General features: G+C 41.7%; 1 protein-coding gene across 1 annotated transcript; it reads left to right on the top strand.

The window, feature by feature from the left end:
* The first annotated feature begins 7,583 nt into the window (after positions 1 to 7,583).
* Positions 7,584 to 25,921, top strand: LOC146027241 (protein-associating with the carboxyl-terminal domain of ezrin-like). The gene is made up of 5 exons (XM_083158189.1): positions 7,584 to 7,611; positions 8,386 to 8,559; positions 9,525 to 9,644; positions 16,722 to 17,353; positions 25,390 to 25,921. Exons 1-5 carry the CDS (start codon positions 7,584 to 7,586, stop codon positions 25,453 to 25,455), a joined length of 1,020 nt encoding a protein of 339 aa, XP_083014315.1. The 3' UTR covers positions 25,456 to 25,921.
* Positions 25,922 to 27,242: the final 1,321 nt, after the last annotated feature.

The following is a 27,242-nucleotide window of genomic DNA, read 5'->3' as shown; positions in this document are numbered from 1 at the left end:
CAAAGAAATTGTTGTGTTCAGTGGTATATCACATAATTAAGTGAAATGACAGGGATGTGTTACTCTGAAATAGCAAATCACTGTTTGTCTGTGCACCTCTATGGAGTGTCAGAAAAAAAACTAGTGATGTTGCGAGTACCATAACCGTGGGCAGCATATTGTCAGCCACTGAATTGGCCAATTGCTGGAATTAAGTTATATATATGTAGTAGAGGTGCGGCACTCGGTCACTTTTTAGATATACAAGAACGCAGACCAAAGCTGCTCGCTGGGACAACATTTCAGTTTTATCAACTGTTTTCAAGTCTCTTGAGACTTGAAAACCGCTAATAAAACTGAAACGTTGTCCCAGCGAGCAGCTTTGGTCTGCGTTCTTGTATATCTAAAGTGACCCATGAAAACCCAGGGGTGTCCCTGTCTGCTGTGGTGTTTCTAGCATAGTGTGGTCTGTATATCAGCACTGATATGCAAACCAGACCTGTGCTAGAAACACCACAGCAGACAGCGACACCCCAGGCAGGAAAGAGGAACTGCATGGGTTTTCAAAGATAGCTATCCAATTATATCCCATTTTTGCCATGCAATAAATGACCCATTTTCAGGCGATAACACATGGCATCTGGTATACGTTCCCGGACCCATATGTTATTGCTGAATAGTCTCTGAGGGCTGCTTGTTATGGGTTCTGCATACATGCCTCAGGCTGGCTATCATGGCAAATGGCATATTCCTGGTTGGATCCATTAATTCAGTAATTTACCATGGTTAATAACCTACCCCATAATGTATGATCCACCCAAATATATATTTTTCTCTGCTATGTAATTACATTTAGATATTACTTTTTCCTTGTTATAGTACATGTTTAGTATCCCTTATCCAAAATGCTTGGGACCAGAAGCATATTGTTCCATATTTCAGATTTTTTTTTTATATTTCAATGAGGTACCTTGAGGACAGGACCCATGTGTGAACACAAAAATGCATTTGTTGGATAAGCATATCAAACATGAAATCCACAAATATATTTTATTTGTGCATGAAACAAGGTTAAAAACATGAAACAAAGTTTGTGAATTTGAATGCTAAGCAATCATTTTCTTGCACATATTTAGTTACATATGTCTCCAGTAGTAGCAACAACAACAAAAAAGTGCATTACCGTTCAAAAGTTTGGGGTCATCCAGACAATTTCATGATTTACATGAAAACTGACTTTTAGTTATCAAATGCGTTGTAAAATGATAATAATATATAGTGAAGACATTGGCAAGGTTAGAAATAATGATATTTATGTGCAATAATAATTTTGTCCTTCAAAGAATGCTCCTTTTACAGCATTGCAGGCCTTTGGCATTCTAGATGTAAATTTTTTGAGGTAATCTTAAGAAATTTCACCCCACGCTTCCCGAAGCACCTACCACAAGTTTGATTGGCTTGTTGGGCACTTCTTGGCTTCTGTGCGGTCAAGCTGCTCCCACAACAGCTCAATGGGGTTGAGATCTGGTGACTGCACTAGCCACTACATTACAGACCATTACATACCGGCTTCCTGCTTCTTCCCTAAATAGTTCTTGCATAATTTGAAGGTACAATTTGGGTCATTGTCCTGTTGGAGGAGGAAATTGGCTCCAATCAAGTGCTGTCCACAGGCTATAGCATGGTATTTGAAAATGGAGTCATAGCCTTCCTTATTCAACATCCATTTTACCGTGTACAAATCTCCCACTTTACCAGCACCAAAGCAACCCCAGACCATCACATTACCTCCACCATGCTTCACAAATGATGCCGGGCACTCTTCCAGCATCTTTTCACTTGTTCTGCATCTCTCAAAAGTTCTTCTTTGTGATCCAAACACCTCAAACTTCGATTTGTCTGTCCAGAACACTTTTTTCCAATCTTCCTCTGTCCAATGTATGTGTTGTTTTGCCCATATAAATATTTTCCTTTTATTGACCAGTCTCAGATATGGCTTTTTCTTTTCCACTCTGCCTAGAAGACCAGCATCCCAGAGTCGCCTTTTCACTGTAGATGTTGACACTGGTGTTTTCCGGGTACCATTTATTGAAGCTGCCAGTTGAGGACCTGTGAGGCGTCTATTTCTCAAACTAGAGACTCTAATGTACTTGTCTTCTTGCTCAGTTGGGCACTGGGGCCTCCCATTTCTTCTACTCTGGAATAGCTTTCAATTTGAAGAACAAGAATAGACTGTTGAGTTTCATGTGACAGTTCTTTTTTTATTTATTTTTTTGGCCAATTTGATGGTAAAATCGAACCCACAAATGTGATGCTCCAGATACTCATCTAGCTCAAAGGAAGGTCAGTTTTATAGCTTCTCTAACGAGCAAACCCATTTTCAGCTGTACTAAGTACTTTGCACAAGGTTTTTCTTATCATCCATTAGTCTTCTAAAGCGATTAGCAAACAAAATGTACCATTACAACACTGGAGTGATGGTTGCTATACACCTATGTAGAAATTTCCTTTAAAAATCTAATGTTTGCTGCTAGTATAGTCATTTCAAACATTAACAATGTATAAAGTGTATTTCTGATTAATTTAATGTTATCCTCATTGAAAAGAACAGTGCTTTCCTTTAAAAAAAAAAAAAAAAAAAAGGACATTTTTAAGTGACCCAAACTTTTGAACATTAGTGTACATTTCGGAAACTATGGTTTTCAGAATAATTTGCATAACAGATATCCAGATAAGGGATATTCAACCTGTATAAGTCTTAAATTTGTTTCATTGTTTTGTAGTGTGCACTTAATAAAATTTGAATTTTAGGGTTTATGTGCAGTATTTGATATTTATTTTGTATATCTAGGCAGACCTTATCCAGATAATCAGCAGCCATTGAGCAATTTAAATTGTGGCATCCTAAATGCTGTATTAAACTTTTTTTTTAACACAGATCATTGCCCTACTGGTCATACAGATGTTTTTCACATACATCTGACCTCTGTGTGCTACAAGTTGAATTACACAGTGCATGAGTTCCATGTGACTTGTAGCTCCAAGCATATTTGCTTGTACATTTTTCTGTTTAATTTGCATCTTATATACCATGTGATATGAATATAATGCACAAGCAGCATCTGCTGATTAAAATGAGATGTGACATACCTAAAATCTGTGTGCAACCGTGGCTGTATCTCAGTATGAAATGCTATTCTACGAACATTGTTTTACTGGAAAACACTGTAACTTAGCAGTTTTTATGAAGATACAGGCATGCCACATATCATTTTTATCAACAGAAGCTGATTGTGCATCCACATAACATTGCTGTGTTAATAAGATGCATTTAACAAGTTTAGAAAGTTGCTCTGCCCTAGATTCAAATCATGGATGGTGCGACTAGAAGGGTTGTTTAAATGTGCAAGGAGGCTAGATGTATGTGGACAGTGCCAGATTAAGCCTTCGGGGGGCCCGGGGCACTTTAGACAGGGGGGCCCCCTTGCACTTGTCATTACTGGCCGCAAACTGCATGGGGGAATATTACACTGTCAAAACACAGAGTAAAGGCAGTATAAACTTGGTCAATGGGTAACTTCAGGGGATATATATATATATATATATATATACACACACATACAGAGTACCACAACACTCGCCATCCCTGCGAATGGGGTGCAAGCAGCACTCGCCATTCCCAGGTTGGGGTGAAGTGGCCTGTGACCACATGCTCTAATAAATACAAATACAGGGACTCAACACTCTCCATAATGAACTAACTCACCTTAGTATACAATTAATCAAATAAATAATGGGGTTTTAGTTCATGAATTGATCAATGCATTTAAGCTTGCAGCCCATCGCCTAACAGAACTTTCAAGACTGAAAGTGGGTAAATCAATGGGGCCAGACGGAGTGCATCCAAGGATACTAAAAGAACTAAAAGATGTGTTGGTAGCGCCATTAACAGATTTATTCAACCAGTCACTAGATACAGGTGCAGTTCCAGAGGACTGGAGAAAAGCAAATGTAGTTCCACTGCACAAAAGCGGAAGCAAAGAAGAAGCAAGTAATTACATCAGTAGTAGGGAAAATAATGGAAACACTATTAAAAGAAAGAATAGTGGAATATCTTAAATTAAACAACTTACAGGATCCAAAACAGCATGGTTTTACTGCAGGGAGATCATGCCAAACAAGTCTCATTGACTTTTTTGACTCTGTGACAAAATACTAGATGAAGGGGGGGCTGTAGATGTGGCATATCTAGACTTTAGTAAGGCATTTGACACTGTCCCACATTGCAGGCTGCTAAATAAACTTGAAAGTGTGGGATTGGATTATAAAACAATTAAATGGATAAGAACCTGGTTGCAGGATAGGAAACAGACAGTTGTAGTAAATGGAGTGCATTCTATGGAGGGACATGTTACCAGTGGAGTACCCCAGGGATCTGTACTTGGACCAGTGCTCTTTAATATCTTTGCTAGTGACATTGCAAATGGTATTGAAGGGAAAGTATGCCTTTTTGCAGATGATACAAAGATATGCAACAGAGTAGACACACCAGGAGGGGTAAATCAAATGACTGATGATCTAAGTAAACTTGAGAATTGGTCAAGAGAATGGCAACTACAGTTTAATGCTAAAAAATGCAAAATTATGCACTTGGGACTCAAAAACCCAAAGGCTCAATATAGTATCAAGGGTACTCTAATGGAAACTACTGAGGAGGAAAGAGATCTAGGAGTCACTATTTCAAGTGACTTAAAGGCAGGGAGGCAATGTAACAAAGCAAGTCAGATGCTTGGTTGCATAGGGAGAGGAATCAGTAGCAGAAAAAAAGACGTAATAATGCCACTTTATAGGTCATTGGTACGACCTCATCTGGAATACTGTGTCCAGTTCTGGAGACCATATCTTCAGAAGGATATAAATACATTGGAGAGTGTACAAAGAAGGGCAACTAAAATGGTTCATGGCAAAACTTACCTGGATAGACTAAAAGATCTTAACAAGTATAGTTTGGAGCAGAGAAGGGAAAGGGGGGACATGATAGAAATCTTCAAATATATCAAGGGTTTTAACATAGTACAGGTGGGAAATTTTCTTCAAAGGAAAACAAGTAATAATACACGAGGACATGCACTGAAACTCGAGGGAGGTAGGTTCAGGGGAAATGTTAGAAAGAATTACTTCACAGAAAGGGTAGTGGATAAGTGGAATAGCCTCCCATCAGAGGTGGTAGAGGCTAAGACAGTAGAACAATTTAAACATGCTTGGGATAGGCATATGAATATCCTTACAAAGAAATAAGGATTAAAAAGGGTTGAGTTTACCTGAAGGGTAAAAAAAGGGGCAGACTAGATGGGCCAAATGGTTCTTATCTGCCGTCAAATTCTATGTTTCTATACAGAGTACCACAACACTCGCCATCCCTGCGAATGGGGTGCAAGCAGCACTCGCCATTCCCAGGTTGGGGTGAAGTGGCCTGTGACCACATTAATAATAAATACAAATACAGGGACTCAACACTCTCCATAATGAACTAACTCACCTTAGTATACAATTAATCAAATAAATAATGGGGTTTTAGTTCATGAATTGATCAATGCATTTAAGCTTGCAGCGCATCGCCAAGGGACCCCATTTCACTGCGAGTCCTACACTAACAATCCTAAACAGGATTCGCTGCACATCGTCAAAATTCTCATTGAATACTGCCCATATAGGCACATGTTAACTTGGTTTTGCAGTAGAAACAGAATACAAATTTGAATTACCTCAATAGGAAAAATGCTAATTCATTTTCTTGCTTTATGCATAGACCAAACTTTGTTTAAAGTACATCTTATTTTTTTTAAGTCTTCAAATAAATATACAGTGTTTTCCCAATAATCAGCCCTACCCTGAAATTAAGTTCTACCCTTGATTTTGGACACTGGTCCAAAATAAGCCCTACCCTGAAAATAAGCCCTATTAAAATTTCCCAAAAACGAAGTGCAGACACTATAAATTCTACCCCATCTCCACCCCCGCTAACCCCCCTAACCTCCGCAGCCTGTAGAACCATACAGACTTTTCAGCTCCCGTTTCAGCTCCCAGGGATGCACTGCGGGCAGCACATGACGTCACTGCGCACATCATGTGGCTGCAGCAGCCAGAGGGAGCCAGGGGGAGCAGTGGCGCAGCCAAGAAGAAGAACTGGAAAGTTCTATATTGTTGTTGAGCAGGTCTTTGTTATTGAAAGGAGGAATGGGGGCTGTTTAAAAGGACTGGGTGCATATTATTAAAGAAGGACTGGGGGTATGTTATTAAAATAAGCCCTATGGTGTTTTTTGTTCAAAAATAAATAAACAAGACACTGTCTTATTATCGGGGGAAACACCGCAGATACTTTGTGGTATACAATTAACTATATTAAAGTCCACATTCCTTTTTATGTTCTTACCCTTGCCAGAATTTTTCTCTCTATGATCTAAAGAAAAGGCAAAGAAATATCTTTGCTAATACCGTAAAAAAAAGCGTATGTAAAATTCAATAATAAATAGTTTAAATGAAAATCTCTGTAAATATATAGCATGCATATATCTGGTAAAAAGATATTGATATGTTTTTAGTTTTTCAACTGTAACCGTTTTTTTTAACTTCGCTGTGATGTGTAGCATAATCTTTTAAGAAACTTCACATGATGGTCTGTAACTTAATTGACCATTTATTGTATTGTTGAAAAATAGTTCTGGCTTAACTGGATCTTTCGTGATCCTCTGTCGCAGTAGGTAGTGCTGTGTTGTCTATGCTGAGAGCGGTCATAGCCATGCCTTTATTTATTTGTTTCAAAAGCAAATAAAAAAATGTTCATGAAATTGTTTAAATCGCTAGTGGGCAAAAACTGCTGTTGAAACTGCTTTTATATAGTTTATCATTCACAATACCATAATATAGTTTTAGCATAGAGGTGTAACTGCAGGATACGGTCATTGGGTCTACAGCAAGTTGGTCGACAAGCATTAGGTCGACACCGTTAGGGCGACATGGCTCTTGGTCGACACAAGCATTAGGTCGACAGGGTCTAGATCAGGCTTTTCCAACCATGGTCCTCAAGGCACACCAACAGTGCAGGTTTTAGTGATATCCAGGCTTCAGCACAGATGGTTTAATCAGAATCACTCAGGTACTAATTAAATCACCTGTGCTTAAGCCTGGATATCTACAAAACCTGCACTGTTGGTGTGCCTTGAGGACCATGGTTGGGAATGCCTGATCTAGATCAACAGTCAAAAGGTCGACACTGGGTTTTTCACTGTTTTATGAGCTGACGTGCCGATAGGCAGTATTTCATGCCCTAAAATCCATTAGGGCGTGGTGGGAGAATATAAAATAGTTTGCCAAGCGCAGCGAGTCACCGTGCCCGAAGCATAGCGAGCAATGCGGTGCACTGAAAACTGTGTCCATGTCGACATTCAGGTCAAAAACAGTGAAAAACCCCATGTTTCACTGTCGAGCTAGACCCTGTCGACCTATTGCTTATGTTAACCTGTCGACCTTGACCCATGTCGACCTAATGCTTGTCGACAAACTTGCTATAGACCAAAATATCCCAACCCGTAACTGCAGGGGTCATGGCAACTAAAGGTCCATACACTCTGGGTAATTTTGCCCAGCGTGTATGATGACCGATGATGTGAAAAAAATCACTGGGCTGAAAAACACTCAGTGCATATACACTGAGTGATTTTACTCAGGGGTGGATGAATTTCTAGCAGGAGGCTATGGAAAGCTCTTAACCCCATCGTTCATCTGCTGAAAATACTAGCAGAAGAGCGGCCAGGCCAGTGATGATGCAGGAGTGCTCATCGCTGCTCCGTACACATTGGGTGGCTTTGGAGCTGAAAGCAGCTCAAAAGGCAAAACTGAGCTGTTTTCAGCTCAGTCACCCAGTGTATGGGCCTTAAGACCTAACTAGAATGGAATCCTTTTCAGGCCATGCAAAAGAACAGAATGGGTGACCAAGGTGGCTTAAGCTGCACAGCCTTGCTTAGATTTTGATGTGGTGGAGCCTAGTAATAAGCTGTTCCACCCCTGCCGTAACATGTGAGTTACGTTAATAAAGATTCTCTTTCATTAATTTTGGATCTGTCTAGTGCCTAGGTTTCCAATGAGAATCTTTTTGTCAAGAAAATTAAAAGGCTCGCTGGCCTGATCACAGAAGCTCTTGTTTGATGTCCTGTATATTTTGCTGTGAAACAATACTATTTGAGTTCTCTCTGGTCACAAAAGGAATTTGGTTTCTTTTTATATGGGATCATTGTAATAAACTTGATGTAAGGGTCCTTTTATATACTGTATCTTAGCAATAATAGAAATCTCAGATTTATTGATTTAAATTGTACTGTATGTAACAGTCATTTATTCCCACAACAGGTTCTCCAGTACACTCTGCCAGTAGCCATTTAAACCAAGAGACACAGAGCAGCTTGTCAACAGTGCTAATAAAGAGCAACTTCCCAAAAGTGAACCAGCATTGTTTTCTAAACAAAGAATTACATATAGAAGAGACTATAAAGCAGTTAACAAGGGATGATATTTCCAGTCAAAGTAAGTGTAGCACTTCTATTTCATAGTATCCAATTTAAAGTGGGTCACACTCCGCACAAAATGGTTTTATCAAAGTGCAACATTAAAGGGCAGATGTATCAAAGCATGGAGCAAGAAGTTAGTACTAGCTAATCAGCTCTTAACTGTCAATTTATTGACTGTTTTGCAAAAATATCAGGAGCAAGCTGATTGGTTGTTCATAAATAAACTATTTAGTGCTGCTCTTGACCTGTCCCACGCTTACAGACAGGTTGCCGATGGTCAAAAAACCGGCTGCCGGACGGGGTCCCGACAGTCGGGATCGCGACAGTCGGGATCGCGACAGTCGGGATCGCGACAGTCGGGATCGCGACAGTCGGGATCCCGACAGTCGGGATCCCGACAGTCGGGATCCCGACAGTCATTAACCCGACGTCGGGATCCCGACTGTTAAAACACTGACGACTGGGTTCCCGACGGCCGTCGGCTATTTTCGACCCCCATAGAGGGAGAATAGAATAGGTGGCTAGCGTAGGTCGCCACCGTGCCCGCAGCGAGCCCGCAAGGGGCTTTGTTGCGCTGGCCACGCTGTCTGAGACCAGGCAGTCGGGATAATGACTGTCGGGATCCCGACTGTCGGTGAATCGTACCACACCCCAAAAAACCAACAACGGTGCCCCAATTTGTTGAAATTCTGGCACATTTTTGTAAGTACTGAAACCCTTGCCCTCCTCATAACCTCGTACTCCCACAGCCTAGCAATTAATCCCCTCCACAACCTTACCCCTATACTTCCCAGAGCAATGTGCCTGTATTCTGATAGACTTATTGACGCTTATAGACTTATTGTGACTGTTGGCATGATGATTACATCCCTCTTGAATTGATCTTAAATAAAAATTATAAGGAAAGGGGGCAAGTTCGCTTTGATATTTGTGCTGCTGGGCATAACTGCTATATGCTGCTGCATCTATTAATGTTTACAGTATGTAATCTTCCCATCCACTGGGGACACTGGAACTTACAGTGGAGAATAAAAAGTGAAATGCCCTCTGTGACGTTGGAGTCTGCCTGTAGCCTCTGGAGACCCACCATGATCGGCACAGGTATGTGTCCAGTTGCCTCAGTGCAGTGTCTACCAGCGGTAAGAAAGACCTGTCCTTCTACTAGGGAGAAGGGGTTCACGCTGATATTGAAATCACAGTCAACCCCCATACCAGTTAGACAACAATCTGCCACGGAATGCCGGCCATTACAGTCTGACCAAGCAGGCTCATCATCCGTTTACAATTTGATAGCCCTCACTCAGGAACTGTGATGGGAGCCTCCTCAGTGACAGAGAGGTTCCATTGTATATGCTGAGCGCCAGTTACCCCCAAAAGAGTCAAGGACTGGTCCACACTCTTTCATAGTGCACATTTTTATGCAAACTTCTACTGTCTTCTCTCATGATCAGCAGCAACGTGGTTTAGCCCTCACTACAGTGGAGTTTCATCACTGAGACACTGTCTGGCCAACACTACTCCTCCTCTTTTCTCTATCCTTCACTCCTCCTATATGGTGCAGGTGTTGTGAGTTACATTTCCAAAATGTTAGTCACACTTAATATCTGTGTGCCTATTAGGTAGCCAGTCAGCAAGTGATTATTTTCATCAAGACATTATTTTTTATTTAGATACAGTCGCAATTAGACACAATATGTAGACAAGAAATATATAATTAGGATACAGAAAATGGGAAACTAAAGATATGGTGCGACCTCTGCTGCAGGTCACCACTATACTACAATCACTAGTAAAACTGGAAATATGACAAAACAATAGTATAGTCAGAGATGTCTTGCGCAGGAATCAACACTCAAGTTTTTCCTTGTTTAGGGGTGCTTCTTCAAGTGTTAGCTTGAAGAAGCTCTACGTGTGAAACACGTGTTCTAACCAATGTTTATAGTGTGAGATAGTGGGCTGTGAATAGTTGGTGCAGGAAATGTCCTTGATATATTGAAAATGTAAACATACTTGTGCCATAATACCCGCACTGCACAAACTTTGTTGAATACATCATGTTGTGTGTAGAGGATTATTTGGTGTAATAAGGAGGCAATCATATATAACACCATAAGGTGTCAGTATTGCACTATATTTTTTTTCACTTGAGCTTTATTGAAGCTCAGTGGAAGTATCTATCCTTCACAACATTGTTACTTTCAGTAACTGGGCCAATAGGCAATCATACACTGAACAATAACACAGTGTATTGAATTCAGTGGTGTGTATACTACAAATACACGAGGAAAACTGCAATCTATATAGAACAAGCCAATACAGGCCAACTGTTTATATATTTGTGAAATCCCTGCATATAGTGTGTCCACTTAAACCACATAAGTGCAATACAGGTGTCATAACATAAAAAATTACACTGTCAAAACACTGCTGCAGCATATTCATTGCATTATACATATACCATCACGTGGGAATTTCCCCATACCATATAGTGGCTAAAACCCAGAGTCAAATATAAACCATCAGAGTATTCACCGAAAAGTGCCTACCAAGGATATATATTGTATTTGGGTGTGATGTATATTAAATAAAGCCAATAAGAGGCATAACCTAGATACACACACCCAAAAGGAAATATAAATAAATATTATAATTTTTCGGTACTCTTTACCTAGAACGGCGCCCACGATTGAAATCGCGGGATCGCGGGTAAAATCGCGGCAATCGCGGTAATCGCGGGTAAATCGCGGGTACATCAAAATCGGGTACCCGCGATTACCGCGATTTTCCCATAGGGAACAATGTTAAAAAGGCAGATTGACCGCGATTTTAGCGTTAAATGCCTCAATGCCCGCGATTTTTACATAGGAAACAATGTTAAATGGGCCACAGAGCCCTAATAGTCCCCCTGAATTGTTAAATGGCCCCCACAATTTTTAACGCCACCCCACGATCAACGTGAACCCGAAGCGTGGCGAGCGCAGCGAGCCCGCGAGGGGCGGCGGTACGCGTCCTACGACCTTTTCATGCCCTACTATCCACGTCGGCGTGGAGTTGAGAATAGAATAGTGTGGCGAGCGCAGCGAGCCACCGAGCCCGAAGCGTGGCGAGCGCAGCGAGCCCCGCGAGGGGACGCGGATACCTTCACAGGTAAACGCGTCCCTTCGCGGGCTTCACAGGTGTCCGCGTCGCCACGGACACCTGTGAAGCCCGCGAGGGGACGCGTTTACCTGTGAAGGTATCCGCGTCCCCTCGCGGGGCTCGCTGCGCTCGCCACGCTTCGGGCTCGGTGGCTCGCTGCGCTCGCCACACTATTCTATTCTCAACTCCACGCCGACGTGGATAGTAGGGCATGAAAAGGTCGTAGGACGCGTACCGCCGCCCCTCGCGGGGCTCGCTGCGCTCGCCACGCTTCGGGTTCACGTTGATCGTGGGGTGGCGTTAAAAATTTTGGGGGCCATTTAAGACTTCAGGGGGACTATTTGGGCTCTGTGGCCCATTTAACATTGTTTCCTATGTCAAAATCGCGGTCATTGAGGCATTTAACGGTAAAATCGCGGTCAATCTGCCTTTTAACATTGTTCCCTATGGGAAATCGCGGGCATCGCGTCGCGGGCATCGCGGGTACATTTATGGCCGGCCGCGACGCGACCGACGCGATTTTTCAGGTTTAACATGGTTTTCAATGGGAAAATCGCGGGCATCGCGTCGGTCGCGTCGCGGGTAGCCATAAATGTACCCGCGATGCCCGCGACGGGCGCCGTTCTAGGTAAAGAGTACCAATTTTTCTAATGTATATCCCGGATATATAAATCCCAAGTGAACAATAAGCACCATACTCCACAGCCCAATCCACCTATATTTTAAAGTATATTTAACACTTAATTTCTACCTCTTTTCACTTAAATGTATATATGTTGTATGCCCTACGTTTTAACCTCTTTATTTCGCAACCACAGTGGGTGTCTCCTGAATCCATAAATCAATAAAGATTAATAGGATTCCCCACTCTAGATATCAATTTGGACAATGCTTCTATAAATACAATAACAAATTACAATTCTGGAGTGCATCCGTTACAACTACTTTTTCTTTCTTCTTGTGACTACATATACCTAGTTGGTAGGATAGCACCCCCACTAGCTAATCTAAATATAGCAGCTGCAGACCCTTACAATATAGGGTCTCAACGTTCTTCTTTGTGTGCAGATCTCAAAAAAGCCCTCACTCTAAACTGAGGGGTGCAATATGAAGTCTTTGATGATTGTTCACCTGCCCATTAGTCCTCATCAGTCATGGTGGTAACCAAAATACTTACAGTAAATGTAAACAAAAACACTAGCTTAACCCCTTACCGCCGCAGCCTGTTTTTGCCTTCCTGACAGAGCCCTTTTTTTTTCAAATCTGACATGTATCACTTTATGTGGGGATAACTTTTTATTGCTTTTACTTATCCCAGTGATTTTGAGATTGTTTTCTCGTGACACATTGTAGTTTAAGTTAGTGGTAAATTTTGGTCGATACAGTCTGTTTTTTTTTTTGTGAAAAATACCAAAATGTTGTAAAAAAATTGAACATTTTGCAATTTGCAAAATGTTAAATTTTCTGCTTGTGAGACAAATAATCATACCACTCAAAATAGTTAATAACTAACAAAGACCATATGTCTACATCATTATTTCAACCTGCTTTTAATTTTTTGGACACTAGGGGCAGCAGAGACAAAATTATACTTTACTACGATGATGCTGCTGCTGCAGCAGCAGCAGAAGATTGGCTGTTCACATTTGAACAGCCAATCGCAGCGATCGCCGATGGGGGGGGGCATCGCTGCCCCCCCTGGGCAATGAGGGAAGATGTCTGCTGTCAGGGACAGCAGCCATCTCCCCTCTGTCACCGCGTCTATAGACGCGGTGACAGTTTAAAGTCATGACGTACATTTATGGCATTGTTTCGGGAAGTACATCCCGACCATGACGTAAATGTACGTCAAATGTCGGGAAGGGGTTAAAATAATTACTTTGTGTGAAAATATTGTGTACAGGAAACACACTCACTACAGGACCTACAGTATATCAGGTTTTTAATTTATTCATTTGCGAGTAGGGGGTTTGGGGATATCTCCTTTTAATGTTTGAAATCTTTATATTGTGGTGATCTTGATTCCCCCCCCCCCCCCCCCCCCCCTGTGTTTTGTTCACTGTGTCACTACTGGATACTTGTAATTGAGTTTTTCTAATAGCTTTAATAGTTTGAAAATAAATTTTATTTTATACAGGATAGACAACAGATACACTCACACTTTATCTGGAGAATAAACATAAAATGTTGTTAAACTACAGATGGAGCCGGGCTCCCTCTTGCTGGCGAATCGCCAGACTGTCTCCGCTGGCAATCCGCCAGCAGCGAGGCGCTCCATCTGATACCCCTTTTCCACTTGCAGTCCCAGGTCAGACCCGGGAATGTGTTCCAGGATGCTTCCCGGGACACTACCCGGGAATGTACCCTTTCACACTGCATTCAGACCCGGGATCGACCCGGGACAGCCCCATTCACACTGATCCCGGGAAATCACTGCAAATACCATATGAAATGGTCATTTTAAATTAAAAAAAAAGTGATGACAAGGGTGTTTAAAATTATAATTTTTTTATTTGGTTTAGCACCTTTGGATTTTAGGTGCAATTTTTATTTGCCTTTCATTTTGCCTTTGTTATATAGACACTACAATAAAACAATAAAGAAACCCTCCTCCACCCGTACCACCCCCATCCCAACCGCCCCCGTCCCAATCCCCCCAACCGCCCCCATCCCAACCGCCCTCGTCCCAACCCCCCCATCACAAACAAGAATTGCTTGAAGTTTAGCATTTCAAGCTAACCGAATGCACAACCAGTTGTGCATTAACACTTTAAGTGCAAAACAATGAACTACAGGTACATAAGCACTGAGGTAAACTAGTGCCGAGGCACTTTAAGTGCAAAACAAACAAAAAAAAATTAAATAAATGTGCCTATAGCTTTAAGACAAATTGGGAAAAACTGAAAACACTGAGGTTTGCTCATTTGCAGCATTAATGGAACCAAAGTATGGTCCATGATTATATGTGGAATAACCCGGTTCAGGGTATTGTGAGCTGTGGTGTTGGCTTGGAGCTTTTGGATTATTGAACAAACGTTCCAAGAACGCCATGTTCATTTGCTGCAATTCCCTATGTTGCTCAAGAGCCTCTATATTCATGCGTTCCTGCATTGACAGGATTTTAGAAAGAAATGAGTCCTGCATTTCACGCTCGGCCTCTAAAAATTGGTCGAGCCTTGCATTCTCCTGTGTGGACATAGCATTGTCCATTTCTCTGGGTTCTTCAACAAGGGCACTTGTCATGGCTCTAGCTGCTTGCCCCGCTTTGTTCATTTTCTTCATTCTAGGTGGAACGTTGTAAACTGTAAAGATAAGATATAAATTGAAAATGACCATACATAAAAATAGCAGCTTTGGCAAACTATTTAATCCACCTACACACTGCTACTACTGCGACATCACTGCAGGTTATACTTTGATAACTGTATATTATGTCACCCCCCCTTACCCTGTAAACCCCCTTCCCACAGCCTACAAGTCCCATCATGCCTTGCCACAGTTTTGATATTAGGCAATGCTTAAACTGTGCCAAGGCATACTGGGATATGTAGTTCCACAACTGCTGGAGGACCACTATTTGGTCATGCTGTGCATAACCCTATGCTCCACCCCACCCCCAACCTAACCCTATAGTGTGCTATTTGTCTTTAAAAAATAAACTTACTGTTTCTCTGCAAAGTTGGGGAGACGGCACTTTGTGGAAACCCACTGTCACTGGTTGCAGCTTCCACGACCTCTTCAACGGTGACGGATATGCTGCCATCAGGGCAGGGGTGATGAGTGGCATACTTCACTTGTCTGTGTATCTTCAGGGCCTTGGCTGGTTTCTGCAGCAATGTACTTTGAACTTGAAGACAGACTCACAGGATTGCAGAGAGCTGTGTGCCCGAAGACGGTTGCGCAGATATCATAATATTCCCACTCGATGCGGCTAGCCCCACTCTATTTACGGTTGTTGTCATGCACCTTCATGAACTTCTTTCTCAGGGTCTTCAGTTTATTAACAACTTGCTGTTGTGTCCGGATCATGCCTCTGGCTTCAAGCAGCTTTGATATGTTTTTATAAACCACGGCATCTTTTACTGTGCCAGTAATTTGGCGTTTTATCTCCTCCTCACCCCTTATGCTCAGGAGCTCTCTCACTTCCTGGTCCGTCCAGTCCGTCCAGTTTGCCATGATGCCTGTCTGCTCCGATCTGCGCTGTCCAGGGCTTCTCTTCCGCTTTCCAGTGCTATGAAAGATGACATCAGCATTGTGAGCCCAAACAAAGCTCCAATCAGCAGCTTTTTTAAAGTCCCGTGTACCCGATCCCGGGTACGGGACCATTCACACTGGCTGCATCCCGTGTCGATTCCGGGTCCTACCCAGGTCAGGACCTGGGTAGAGATCCCGGAATGCTGAACACAGGGTATTCCTCAAAGACCCTTTCACACTGCGCTAAATCCCGGGTTGATGCGCGTTCATGTGCAAAAACCCGGGATATTTTTGCAAGTGGAAAAGGGGTATGACTGAGACGCGCGTCTCAGTGTCCGGGCGACGGGAACCTGTCCGTCTCCGCTTCAGGGAGACAGACAGGGTTAGGGTGGGGTGCGGGGAGGCGGTGGGGTGACCACCGACAAGCCGGCGGGGAAGTGCCGTCGGAAGGGGACGCGTGCTCATCTCGTGCGCGCGTGTCCCCTTTCGCAGATACAGATGGTGGGGGATGGCGGGGGATGGCGGCTGGCGATTCTGCCGCCATCCCCTGCAAAGACCAGGCCGGCTCCATCTGTATATGAAAAACACTTCTTAACCTCAGCTTGCCTTTGCTTGCCCTACTGTAAAAACCACCTCCGCTAATGTTACCACCTCGGTTAAGAAGTTTTAGTGGTATAGAATGTTAAAAACCCTTCTTACTCTAAACTAGAATTGAAAAAGTTAAATAAGGAAATGTGTTATAACCAAAATATTAACTTCACAGTTATTGTGTTTTTTTTTTTTTGTCCAGTGCACTCCAATTGCATTTAACATGGCCTTTTCTTTGTTCCTTGGTTATTTTTTCAGATCATCAATTGTCACACTCCATGAATGGTGTTTCTGGACTCCAAAAGTCTCTCCTAACGAACTATGAGCATGTTCACAAGTCTCCAGAAGATTGGCCAGACTGGAATGAATCTGAAGGTTTCTCAAATGACAAAACTATTAACCTACTGCAAAAGACGCCAGTAATAAATGAAAAACCAGAATCTGAGCAATTGGTGGACTTCAGATCATCCAAAGATAGACCTGAAACTTTGTCCACATTGGTTTCAAACAAGACAATAAATGTGGAAGATACAGGATTTGCAGCTTTGCGTTTGAACAATAGTGCAACCAGTTGGGATGCTGTCAAACAGAATAAAGAAATGTTTAAGCCATTATTACTACTATCAAACTCTTTACTAGAAAAAGCCCCAGAAAAGAAGTCAGAGTCTGAATACAGCTTGGGAGATGAATTTACAATAAAAGTGAAAAACAAACTCCGAGATGTAGAACTGGACTGGTTTGCTGACATGACCCCAGAAATTAAACTTTCTTCTGCCTTTTCTCTTGGATACCATGAACACCCTGAAAATATAATGGATTCTAAGGAAAATCCAGCCAACAAAAAAACAACTACATTTTCTTCCAAGTTTGCTGCTACTGAAATTGAAGAGGTAAAATGATTTGCAGTATTTGGTCAGGCACCAGGTTTCCAAAATCTGAGTCTGAGCGGCTTTCAGCTCAAAGCCGCCCAGTGTGTATGGCCTGGCAATGAGCGTTGATGCACGCTTCCACATCATCGCCGGGAAACCCATTCATCTGCTGGTATTACCAGCAGATGAGCGGCTTTGAGGATGGCTTTGCAAAGCTATGCAAAGCCGCTTCCCCCCACACGCTGACAGCGCCGAGCAGGGGGAAAGCCGCTCAGTGTGAATGCACTGAGCAGCTTTCCCACAGCGATGACCGCAGTCATCGATGTCCATACACGCTCATTGTGTATGGACCTTAAGGCTTCTAAAGGTACAATGATTCAGACAGTCAAATGTATTTCTTCTAGTGTGGAAGAGCATTGTGCTTGTGTTCAGGAGCAGTGTTTCAAAAATCCTAGAATAGTTTGCTGTAGCATGTTGGATCTCCTTTTTGGGAAAAAAAATTTCTGTGGACATTATGTGTAAGCGGCATTACTATTATGGGCATTATGTGTAAGCTGGCACTACTACTGTGCACATTATGTGTATAAGCGGCACACTATTTTGTGTGTGTAAAGGGCACTACTACCATGTACATAGTGTGTTTTTTAAAGGGCACGTTATTTTTGGTGTGTGTGTGTAAAGCACTCTAGTATGGTGTAAAGTGAATTGCAGGTACTATTGTGTGGCCACGTCCCTTCCATGAGATCCCCCTAATGTGAGTGTTAGTAGAAGTTGGGAGAAACTAGTTCCACCACCTCTCCAAGACCATTTTTTTTTGCCTTGCAGTCTAGTAATCCTGCTTTCACACCGCAAAACCTGCTTAGACCAGGTATTTAAAACGGGTCAGAGCAAATTTAACCCCTTTCACATCGCATGTAAATACCTGGTGTAGGTTTGCTGTGAAAGCAGCATGAGACCTCCCGGAGATACACTGGGCAGTGACTTCTTGGAGGTATAGAGAGAGGGGATCAGGTACCAGAGCCCGCACCTAGACTGCCAGCAGGAGCTCCCACACTGCGGGCAGGGAGGAGAGCTGAAGGACGCTGGAAGGGTAAGGGGTTTTACACTGAGCATTAGCTGGTCCCCTCTGAGCCAGCGCAGTGCCGGCTCCTTAAATATGCACTGCGCTGGGGACCAATAGTGCTCACCGCTGCCTGGGTACCTTTTCAGACCTGTTCAGACAGCAAAAAAACGGGTCTGAAACGGGTAAAAAACCCTGTTTTTTTACCGTTTTAAATACCAGTTATTTTAAAACTGTAAATTCACTCTGGACCTTTAAGACTGCACATATTACCGTTTTGAAACGGTAAAAAAATGGCAATATACCGGTTAATATGTGCGGTCGTAAAGGTCCAGAGTGAATTTACCGGTTTAAAATAACTGGTATTTAAAACGGTAAAAAAGCAGGGTCCTACCCGTTTCAGACCCATTTTTTGCTGTCTGAACAGGTCTGAAACGGTACCCAGGCAGCAGTGAGCACTATTGGTCCCCAGTGCAGTGCATATTTAAGGAGCCGGACGCTCATCACATATGCGCATATGTAATGAGCAGCCGACTCATTAAATATGCACTGCGCTGGCTCAGAGGGGACCAGCTAATGCTCAGTGTCAGACCCCCTACCCTTACCCTTCCAGCGTCCTTCAGCTCTCCTCCCTGCCTGCAGTGTGGGAGCTCCTGCTGGCAGTCTAGGTGTGGGCTCTGAAAAAAAATACCATGGTTTTCTTGTAGGTGGCAGATTAGTTTGCAGACATATGGATTTTGACTATTCAGGATAAGTGGGTGCATGATGTTACTACAGATTACAGAGTAAAATTTGTGGGGACATGATAGTTCTGCCCTATTTACTCAGAATAATCTTAACTGATTGATTATTTGTCCATTATTTAATAATAAAAAAAAAAAACACATAAGAAGCTGGTTAGTCTTGTCCTAGCATCTTTCATTTGTAGAGATTTTATATAGACCCCCAGACAGTTGAAGCATCTCTTTCCTTATATAACAGGCATGTCCAAACTGTGGCCCTCCAGCTGTTGTGAAACTACACATCCCGTCATGCCTTGCTATAGTTTTAGCATTCCCTAATGACAAAACTGTGGCAAGGTATGATGGGACTTGTAGTTTCACAACAGCTGGAGGGCCATCGTTTGGATGTTTTCTAAATCGGCATTCTACCCAGGGCAACTTGGTGAATAAGGAAATTATATGAAGAAAGGCTTGAGCCCAGCAACTTGGATCAGGTGGTACAATTATCACAAGAGACCCAAAATTCCTTTACTAGGTGGTAACATCTGTAATGCACGGGAACAGGGAGTTGTCTCTGAGGCACATTATGCAGTATTAACCACTGATGCAAGCCTAAACAGCAGGCTGATCAATAACGTTTGATAAATAAATGTACTACTACTACTACTGATCATTGCAAGTGTCATGTGGAAAGCAGACCAGCAAATGTTGTCTCTGATAATGAAATATATGAGAAAGTATTCTCAGTCTTTCCAGTCAGTGGTGACCTGTTTGAACAAACAGAGAGAAACAAAAATCTAAAAGATTATTGAAGAGGGAACCCATCTGATATGGACAGAAAAATAAATTATATTTCTAACGGCATTTCTCTGCCTCAAATACTTCTCAGCGGCTTCCTCCTGAGGAAGCCGCTGAGAAGTATTTGAGGCAGAGAAATGCGTAGCGAGGATAAGGGGACGCATCTGGCTACCATTAGACACTACCAACGATCACATCTCGGATATGACCGCATGATACGACTGTACCAGCTGTTGGAGGAAATCTGAGGTATCTGCAAGCCAAGCCCCACCACTGTGACAAAACTGGAATCCATCTAAGTATACATTACACTTTTAATGTGCACATTAAGTGGGGACTATGATTGGTTGAACTAACCCTACTAACTGGTTACCTAAAAAGGAAAAATTCTTAGTATATGCATGCTTGAATACTAAACAGGTTCCATAGATGGGGATTGATTAATTTTTAGTATATGTTTGTAACTCTTGTATGTCTATTGTTGGCCACAATATTGTTTAAAATTTTAATAAATTAGAAAATATTATTCAGCACAGCGCTGTTCCATATTTTTTCCTTTTTTTTTTCTTGGTTCACATTCAAGGGGTTTAGATAATCCCCCCTTCTTTTACAGCTGCAGTGCAGGATAAATCAATCCGCGCTCATTATCAAATTGTCTTTTTATGGTTGAGAAGTCTACCAGAACTGTTGCCAAATAAATAGAATTTTTGACCGAGTTTATTTAGTGCTGTTTACGTTTGAGCCATCAATAATTTTTGTAACTGACTAAGAGCTTCCGAAAGTTCCTTTTTAAGGGCGTTAGAAGGGGATTTTCCAGTCCTATCTTCCAGATCTCTTAATTTACAATCAAGATCTTTCTGTCATTGAACAGCTTGTTTTTTTTAGAGTATAGAGAATATATGCACCTCAAACAACAGCTTTAAATGCACAGCAATGCGTTAGGTTAGAGGTGTCCGGCGGGACATTGAGTTATGTAGGAATCTACACTGTCAGTGATTATTTTCTTTGCTAAAGGATCCATGAGGAGGTGTGGTGATAGATGACAAGTGTGGGGCGGAAATGACAGAGAAGTTAAAGAGAGTTAAAGTACGAAGTACCACTAGGGATCCCTTAGACATAGTTTACGTACAAAGGAGATTTGGTTGGAATTAGGAGAACACAAACAAACCAATTTTACCAGCTTATCTTCCAATAGTCCTGTCAGAATTAAAAAAATCTACCATTTTTGTCAGCTATTTGGGAATAAGACACAAAGGTTACCTTATTACTAAATAGAATGGGTATTCCATTACGTTTTAATGGACCATTGGCGAAATATCCCATCGGATAATTGTGATTTTAATCAAATCATGTCGTTTTTTTGGGAATGGAGAAACTATAGGGCAAATCTAATTAAACTGAAAGGTACTGAATTCCCCTAACAAACGCAGAAGACTCTAGGTATTGTAGATTAATAGGAGAAGATGTTATACTAAAAATAAACCAACAGCACATATACTTTGGGAAAATTAGCACGAGGTATCATCATTGTGGACAGTGTCCAAAATCTTCACAAGGTAAAGGGTAAATGGTAAAAATAGTGAACAGTGAGGAAAAGGTATAGCAGGAGGGTAAAAAAACAAAAAGCTCTGGTATATTGGGACCTGCATGACTACTTCAGGGAAGCAGACAGCAATTCAGTAGTCTAGAACAAATTTGGGGGTGGTTGCCTGTGGCTTACGCCGCCACCCATGTAGAGCTAAACCATAAATTAGATAAAACATATAGAGTATATACCAAGGGTACCAACTGGGAACTGGGGCTAACACTTACCTACATAAAGCACATTAATTAGTCTAAAGTCCAAAACTCCAACAGTAACATCTTATGTTAAACTTTAACAGAGAAGCAATAGTTATTTTCTTATATATAAGAAAACATTGTTGCATGTAGAAAAGAAACATGTTGCCAAAACCATAGTGGTGAGAGCATAATGTCCAGCATATCATATTTACCGAATATGGAAGCAGAGAAAAAGGGTGTTTCTTATGTCTTCAAGTATCGGATCAGTATTTACGGGGAGCCAATTTCAGTTTTGGAGTTTGAGGGTATTTGACCGAAATCTCCCACTCAAAAAGCAGTGTAATCCCAGCTTCTAGAGATGAGATGGGGTAAGAGGAGTCCTCATAAGAAACGATGAGTTTAACACAAAATCCCCACTGATAGCAGATCTCATGAGCTCCAAGCGCAGAGGCAATAGGTGCAAAGTATCTGCTGAGAAATCTTGAAAGATTTGTAAGCCTCCCAGAATATCAGAATCGCCAGATTCTCTTGGTGCTCGAAGAATACCGTCCTTTGTGGTGAAGTACTGAACACGGATTAAAGTGTCCTTGGGAAGGTCTGATGATACTGTGCGAGGTCGGGGGAAATTATGGATATGGTCTATGAGGAGATCTCTGTTTCATAAACTTCTTCGAAATGCAGACAAAAAAGTATGAACGTAACGCTCAAGTTTCGAATTAGAAACGGAGTCCAGAATTCCTCTAATTTTAATGTTGTTCCAACGTGACCTATCTTCCCATGTCCGCCACTTTAGCTTGAAACGATTCAAGGTCTGCTTGTTGATCGAATGATGATTGGTCATTGTGGGAGGAGACTAATTCCATTTTAGGTCGCCATTAGCAACGAGTTCAGTCTTAACCTCACATATAGCAGATGTTAAGTTTTTCTTTAACTCCATTTTTAAAGCCGACAAGACTTGACACAGGGACTTAACCGTAAGTGGGGCTTCAGAATCACAGTCAATTCCCATTACAGGGAAAGCTGGATAAGAGCTCTCCAGTGGATTAGGAGCTGCAGACAAACGTACAGGGGACAGGAGGGAGCGGTGTCGCTCTTCTGGAAAAAAAAGGAACCCAAGATGGACTGCGTCTTTAGGCTTTCTGGAAGGCATGGCAGCAAAGGAAAAGATCTTAGTGGAACACTCAATACAACACAGTTTGATAAACTTAAGAGAATTGCAGTCGGCACAATAAATTACATGTAAACAAAGAAAACTGCATTCTCTGTTGGCAAGGATTCCCGGAACGGTGAGGCTCACCACAAATGCACTGAACCCACTGTATATAGTGCCGAACCTGCCCTTTTGATGCCCACACTCGCCATTTCCACCCTGCTGAAAAGAACCAGAGAGGTGGAAACGGAGAGTGAAGGGGAGTCAATTGAATACTGACTGCAAGCTATGCTCGCCATCATAGCTCGCTTTTTGGCATTGAATGTCGGCACAATAAATGTCGGCACAATAAATGTCGGCACAATAAACCCCAGTGGGGTGTATTCAGTGCCTATGGCGAGCTGTGACGGCATAGCTCACGGGTCCGTATTCAACTAACCCCCCTGCACTCTCCGTTTCCACCTCTCTGGTTCTTTTCAGCCAGGTAGAAATGGCGAGTGCTGGCTTTATAAGGGCGCTCGAGGGAATGATGGCAAGAATTCCCCCGAAACATAGAATAGGGCGAACGTGTTAAACAGTGAGGATGGCTTGTTTAGGGCAATCCTTGCCCAAAACAAGCCATCCTCGCCATAAAAACTCCCTCGCCGGCCGCATTGAATTCCACCATATAAGTAGAACAGTGTTCTTATTGCAAATTTGGTTAATTTAGCTCATATCGTGGATGCCCTCTTGCCACCTGTTCATTAACCCCTTCACCACTGTAGCCCCGGGTCCGGCCAGCGCCACTGAACAGTTCATCAGCCGCTGCCCGGCCCTGCCTCCGGCAGCCCGGCTGTGTACGGTGCGACGTTACACGGTCACGCCGCACACAGCCGGGGGGGAGGAGGCGGAGCTGGGCAGACGCTGAGCGCTCAACTTAGTAGTGTTGTCCAGCGGGAGGGAGCGCAGGCAGTGGCACTCCCGAGAATTTGGGTTTGCCAGTCTGCACACTGAAACAATACCTTGAAAATTCTCAGGAGTGCGACTGAAGGGGTTAATTTGCTATTATTATATAACCCCCTCCTACTGCGATACAGTTAAACATGTGAATAGGCCAGTGGTTCCTGAACTGTGTACCTAGGCACACAGGTTGGTGGTCTGTTTCCCAGATCGTCCATCTTTTTTTACAAATCATCAATCAAGGCAAATTGAACCTTTTGTGTTTTTAAAATTTCTAACAGAAATTTCCCCAAAACGGCTTGGAGGTGCGCACCACTGGGTCCAGAGGTACATTGTTGCTGATGTTGGCAACTCTGAGTGCCACGGTGTGTCTGCAATGCGACACACACACTCTCTATTCAACTTATTATATAGATGTCTGTATCTTTTACTTACTCATTATTCATAGTGTTAGTTTTTAATTATTATTGGTGACTCTTGTTAGTCCATTTCCTTCTTATCATAATTTTCTGGTTGCGTTAAACTCCTTTTTTTTTTTTTAAATGTATATAAGAGGGATAGAAAACATAATTGTTCTGGCTATCTTGCTGAATCTCATGGGGCTCCTTTCTGTGACAACACAATTTGCATGTAAGGTTACTCATTGGCTTTCAACCAACTTTTCCTAACAGTAATTAATATAAACATAGAAACATAGAATTGACGGCAGAAAAAAATTACTTGACCCATTTAGTCTGACCCTTTTTTAAACATGTTACCTCAAACCATATCTGATCCTTATTTCTTTGTAAGAATATCAATATGCCTATCCCAAGCATGTTTAAATTGCTCTACTGTATTTGACTCTGCCACCTCTAATGGGAGGCTATTCCACTTATCCACTACCCTTTCTTTGAAGTAATTCCTCAAATTTCCCCTGAATCTTCCTCCCTCTAGTTTCAGTGCATGTCCTCGTGTTCTGTTGCTCCTCTTCCTGTGAAGAATGTCTCCCACCTTTACCTTGTTTAAACCCTTGATATATTTGAAAGTTTCTATTATGTCCCCCTTTCTCTTCTCTGCTCTAAACTATACATATTAAGATATTTTAGTCTTTCCTAGTACGTTTTGTGATGTATTCCATATACCATTTTAGTTGCCCTTCTTTGTACAGTCTCTAATGTATTTATATCCTTCTGGGGATATGGCCTCCAGAACTGAACACAGTACTCTAACTATACAAGCCAAGTGCATGTAAACAGACCCTAGAAAAGTTTTTTTATTATTATTATGTGTGCATAGGGGTGTGGCTGTGCATTTCTTTTCTCTACAAACTCTATTTCTAACCGTGAGCAGTGGGATCTCATTTGTGCTTTCCATTCCAACACTGTAAAAGCACAAATGGAGCCTCACTGCTTAAGTGTTGGCTCCTTCACAGAAGAGCATTGTGGTGCCTCCAGAAACAAATAACCTTCCTCATTGGGCAATCCTTACATACTGTCAATGTCAGTCACCCTACTGAAACCGTGGAATACTTCTATGAAAGTGGTTACATGAGAGTAGATATTTGTGCTGGAAATCTCATTTGTTTATCTTTTGGATAATGAACCTTATTTTATGTATTCCGCAGACAACAGAAGAAGGCTGGGGTGAGGAGAATGATTTCAGTTGGGAAGAAGATGCCAGTACATGGTGATTTCCTCTACGGTGCCGTCAGACCATGTTATTTATTTTAAAGATGCCAGTAGCTTTGCTGACTGTACTGAAACTGGACATATACAGAAAGCAGAGAGCTTAGAAGACACACTGATTATACTGAAACATTTCTCACGTTAAAAGTGGTTATTCAGCCTACACTTCCTAGAAGACTAATATGTTTAAGCTAGGAAATATGATTTTACTGAAAGACATTCCTCGCCCGATTAGTCTTTATGCTGCTTGTCATACAAACCAGTATCCTACATGGTTTTAATAAAAAAATAAATCCTAAATTGGAGGGGAAAATGGGCAAATTATGTGATCTCGGCAGGTTTTGGCAATGATTGTTAAAATTATAAAGTAGAGCAGCCAAAATGAGTGTTGCTCAATACCTAAGCAGAAATCTAGTTATGTATTTATATTTTATTTGCTTTTACTCCCAAATAAATCAGATTTGCATTTTCTGGTGATCTTTTTTTTTGGAGCTATATTTCACTATAACAGAATTGAAGGCAACCAGCAATGTTCCATTACCTGTAAAATGCATTTAATCTGATTAATTGCGCCACTAAACAATCAAAGAAAATTGTAAACAGTTGTTGTAATTGGGCAGAAATGTGTGTTTGTAGGTGCTGAAATGACCTTTATTACAGTTAAACAAATTTTGTTTAATGAATGAAAATTAAACATTGTGCTTCTGTAATACAGGAACTCCTGACACCCCCCCCCCCCCCCCCAAAAAAAAAAAAAACCTTTATTTTAAAAGATCACTTTCCAGTTCACCTTAAAAAGATGTTGAATGCAAAATGGTGAATCATGGGGAAAATCATGCTGAAAGCAGTTCTCCATCCTAGCATTGAATACACTCTCGGTGAATCCCAGTGAAAACCCCATTGAAATACACCAGCGAACTGCAGCGAGCATGAAACAGGGAACTGGCTGGCATTCACTGTTTGCTTTTGGCGAACAGTGAACATTGAATAGGGTGAATCAGATTTTCAGTGAAAAAGATTCACCGCAAGGAGTGAAAACAGCCCAATTCGCCGAAAAAAACGTGAATCAGGAGCATTGAATACTGCCCATTGTGTTTTCCCTGAAGTCAAACTAATGACCCTGACTTGTTTAGCACAGGGCAGGATTTATGCATTGCATTGGCAAGGCATTATGGAATTCACTGTACCCTGAGGATCTAAATGCCTAAATATACTGTATGAATACAAATTTATACTAACTAAATATATGCAGATTTTTTGATTGTTTGCCATCAGAGCAGAATCATTTGCCTTTTTTTTTTTTTTTCAGTTGCCAAAGTTAACCCATAAAAACTTTGTATATTTTGTTAATTATTTGGTAATTAAAGCTTTAATCTAGTTATATAAATTGATAGCTAAATTAGATTATATAAAAAAAAAATGAAAATCGTGTATATTACTTAGTCCCAAGGCCTTTGCTAATAATAGCACACAAATCATTAGCAAAAATAAGAATGACAGCTTTGTGTAATCACAAATGTTCCATGTAGAACTGAGATAAAATGTAAGGGATTTTGATACTTATGTTAGTTGGGCGCCCACTAAGCTATTTGTTTAGTTTACTAACATATAAGTACCGGGATTTTTTTGGGTTTCTTGCTGTTTGTAGTAAGTATCACATAGCAACTTAAAGAATTCAATATACACATTTGTTTCGAAGTGAAAAACAGTATATAGGTTGAGTATCCCTTATCCATGCTTTCCAGAATGTAATTTTTTTCTATTATAATTTGCTAAAAGCACTCCTGGGACA

This window comes from Crinia signifera, chromosome 8 (genome assembly GCF_055691185.1).
Source record: "Crinia signifera chromosome 8, ASM5569118v1, whole genome shotgun sequence".
Lineage (NCBI taxonomy): Eukaryota > Metazoa > Chordata > Amphibia > Anura > Myobatrachidae > Crinia > Crinia signifera.
The sequence above is the reverse complement of the archived record's forward strand: the minus strand, read 5'-3'. Positions and strand labels throughout refer to the sequence as shown.

Excerpts from the sequence above, each read along its gene's own strand:
- LOC146027241 (XM_083158189.1), top strand. The coding sequence starts at position 7,584 with ATGGCAACTAAAGGTCCATACACTCTGG. Across the intron at positions 9,645-16,721 it reads ACCCACCATGATCGGCACAG|ATCATCAATTGTCACACTCC; the intron begins GTATGTGTCCAG and ends TTATTTTTTCAG. Across the intron at positions 17,354-25,389 it reads CTGCTACTGAAATTGAAGAG|ACAACAGAAGAAGGCTGGGG; the intron begins GTAAAATGATTT and ends TGTATTCCGCAG.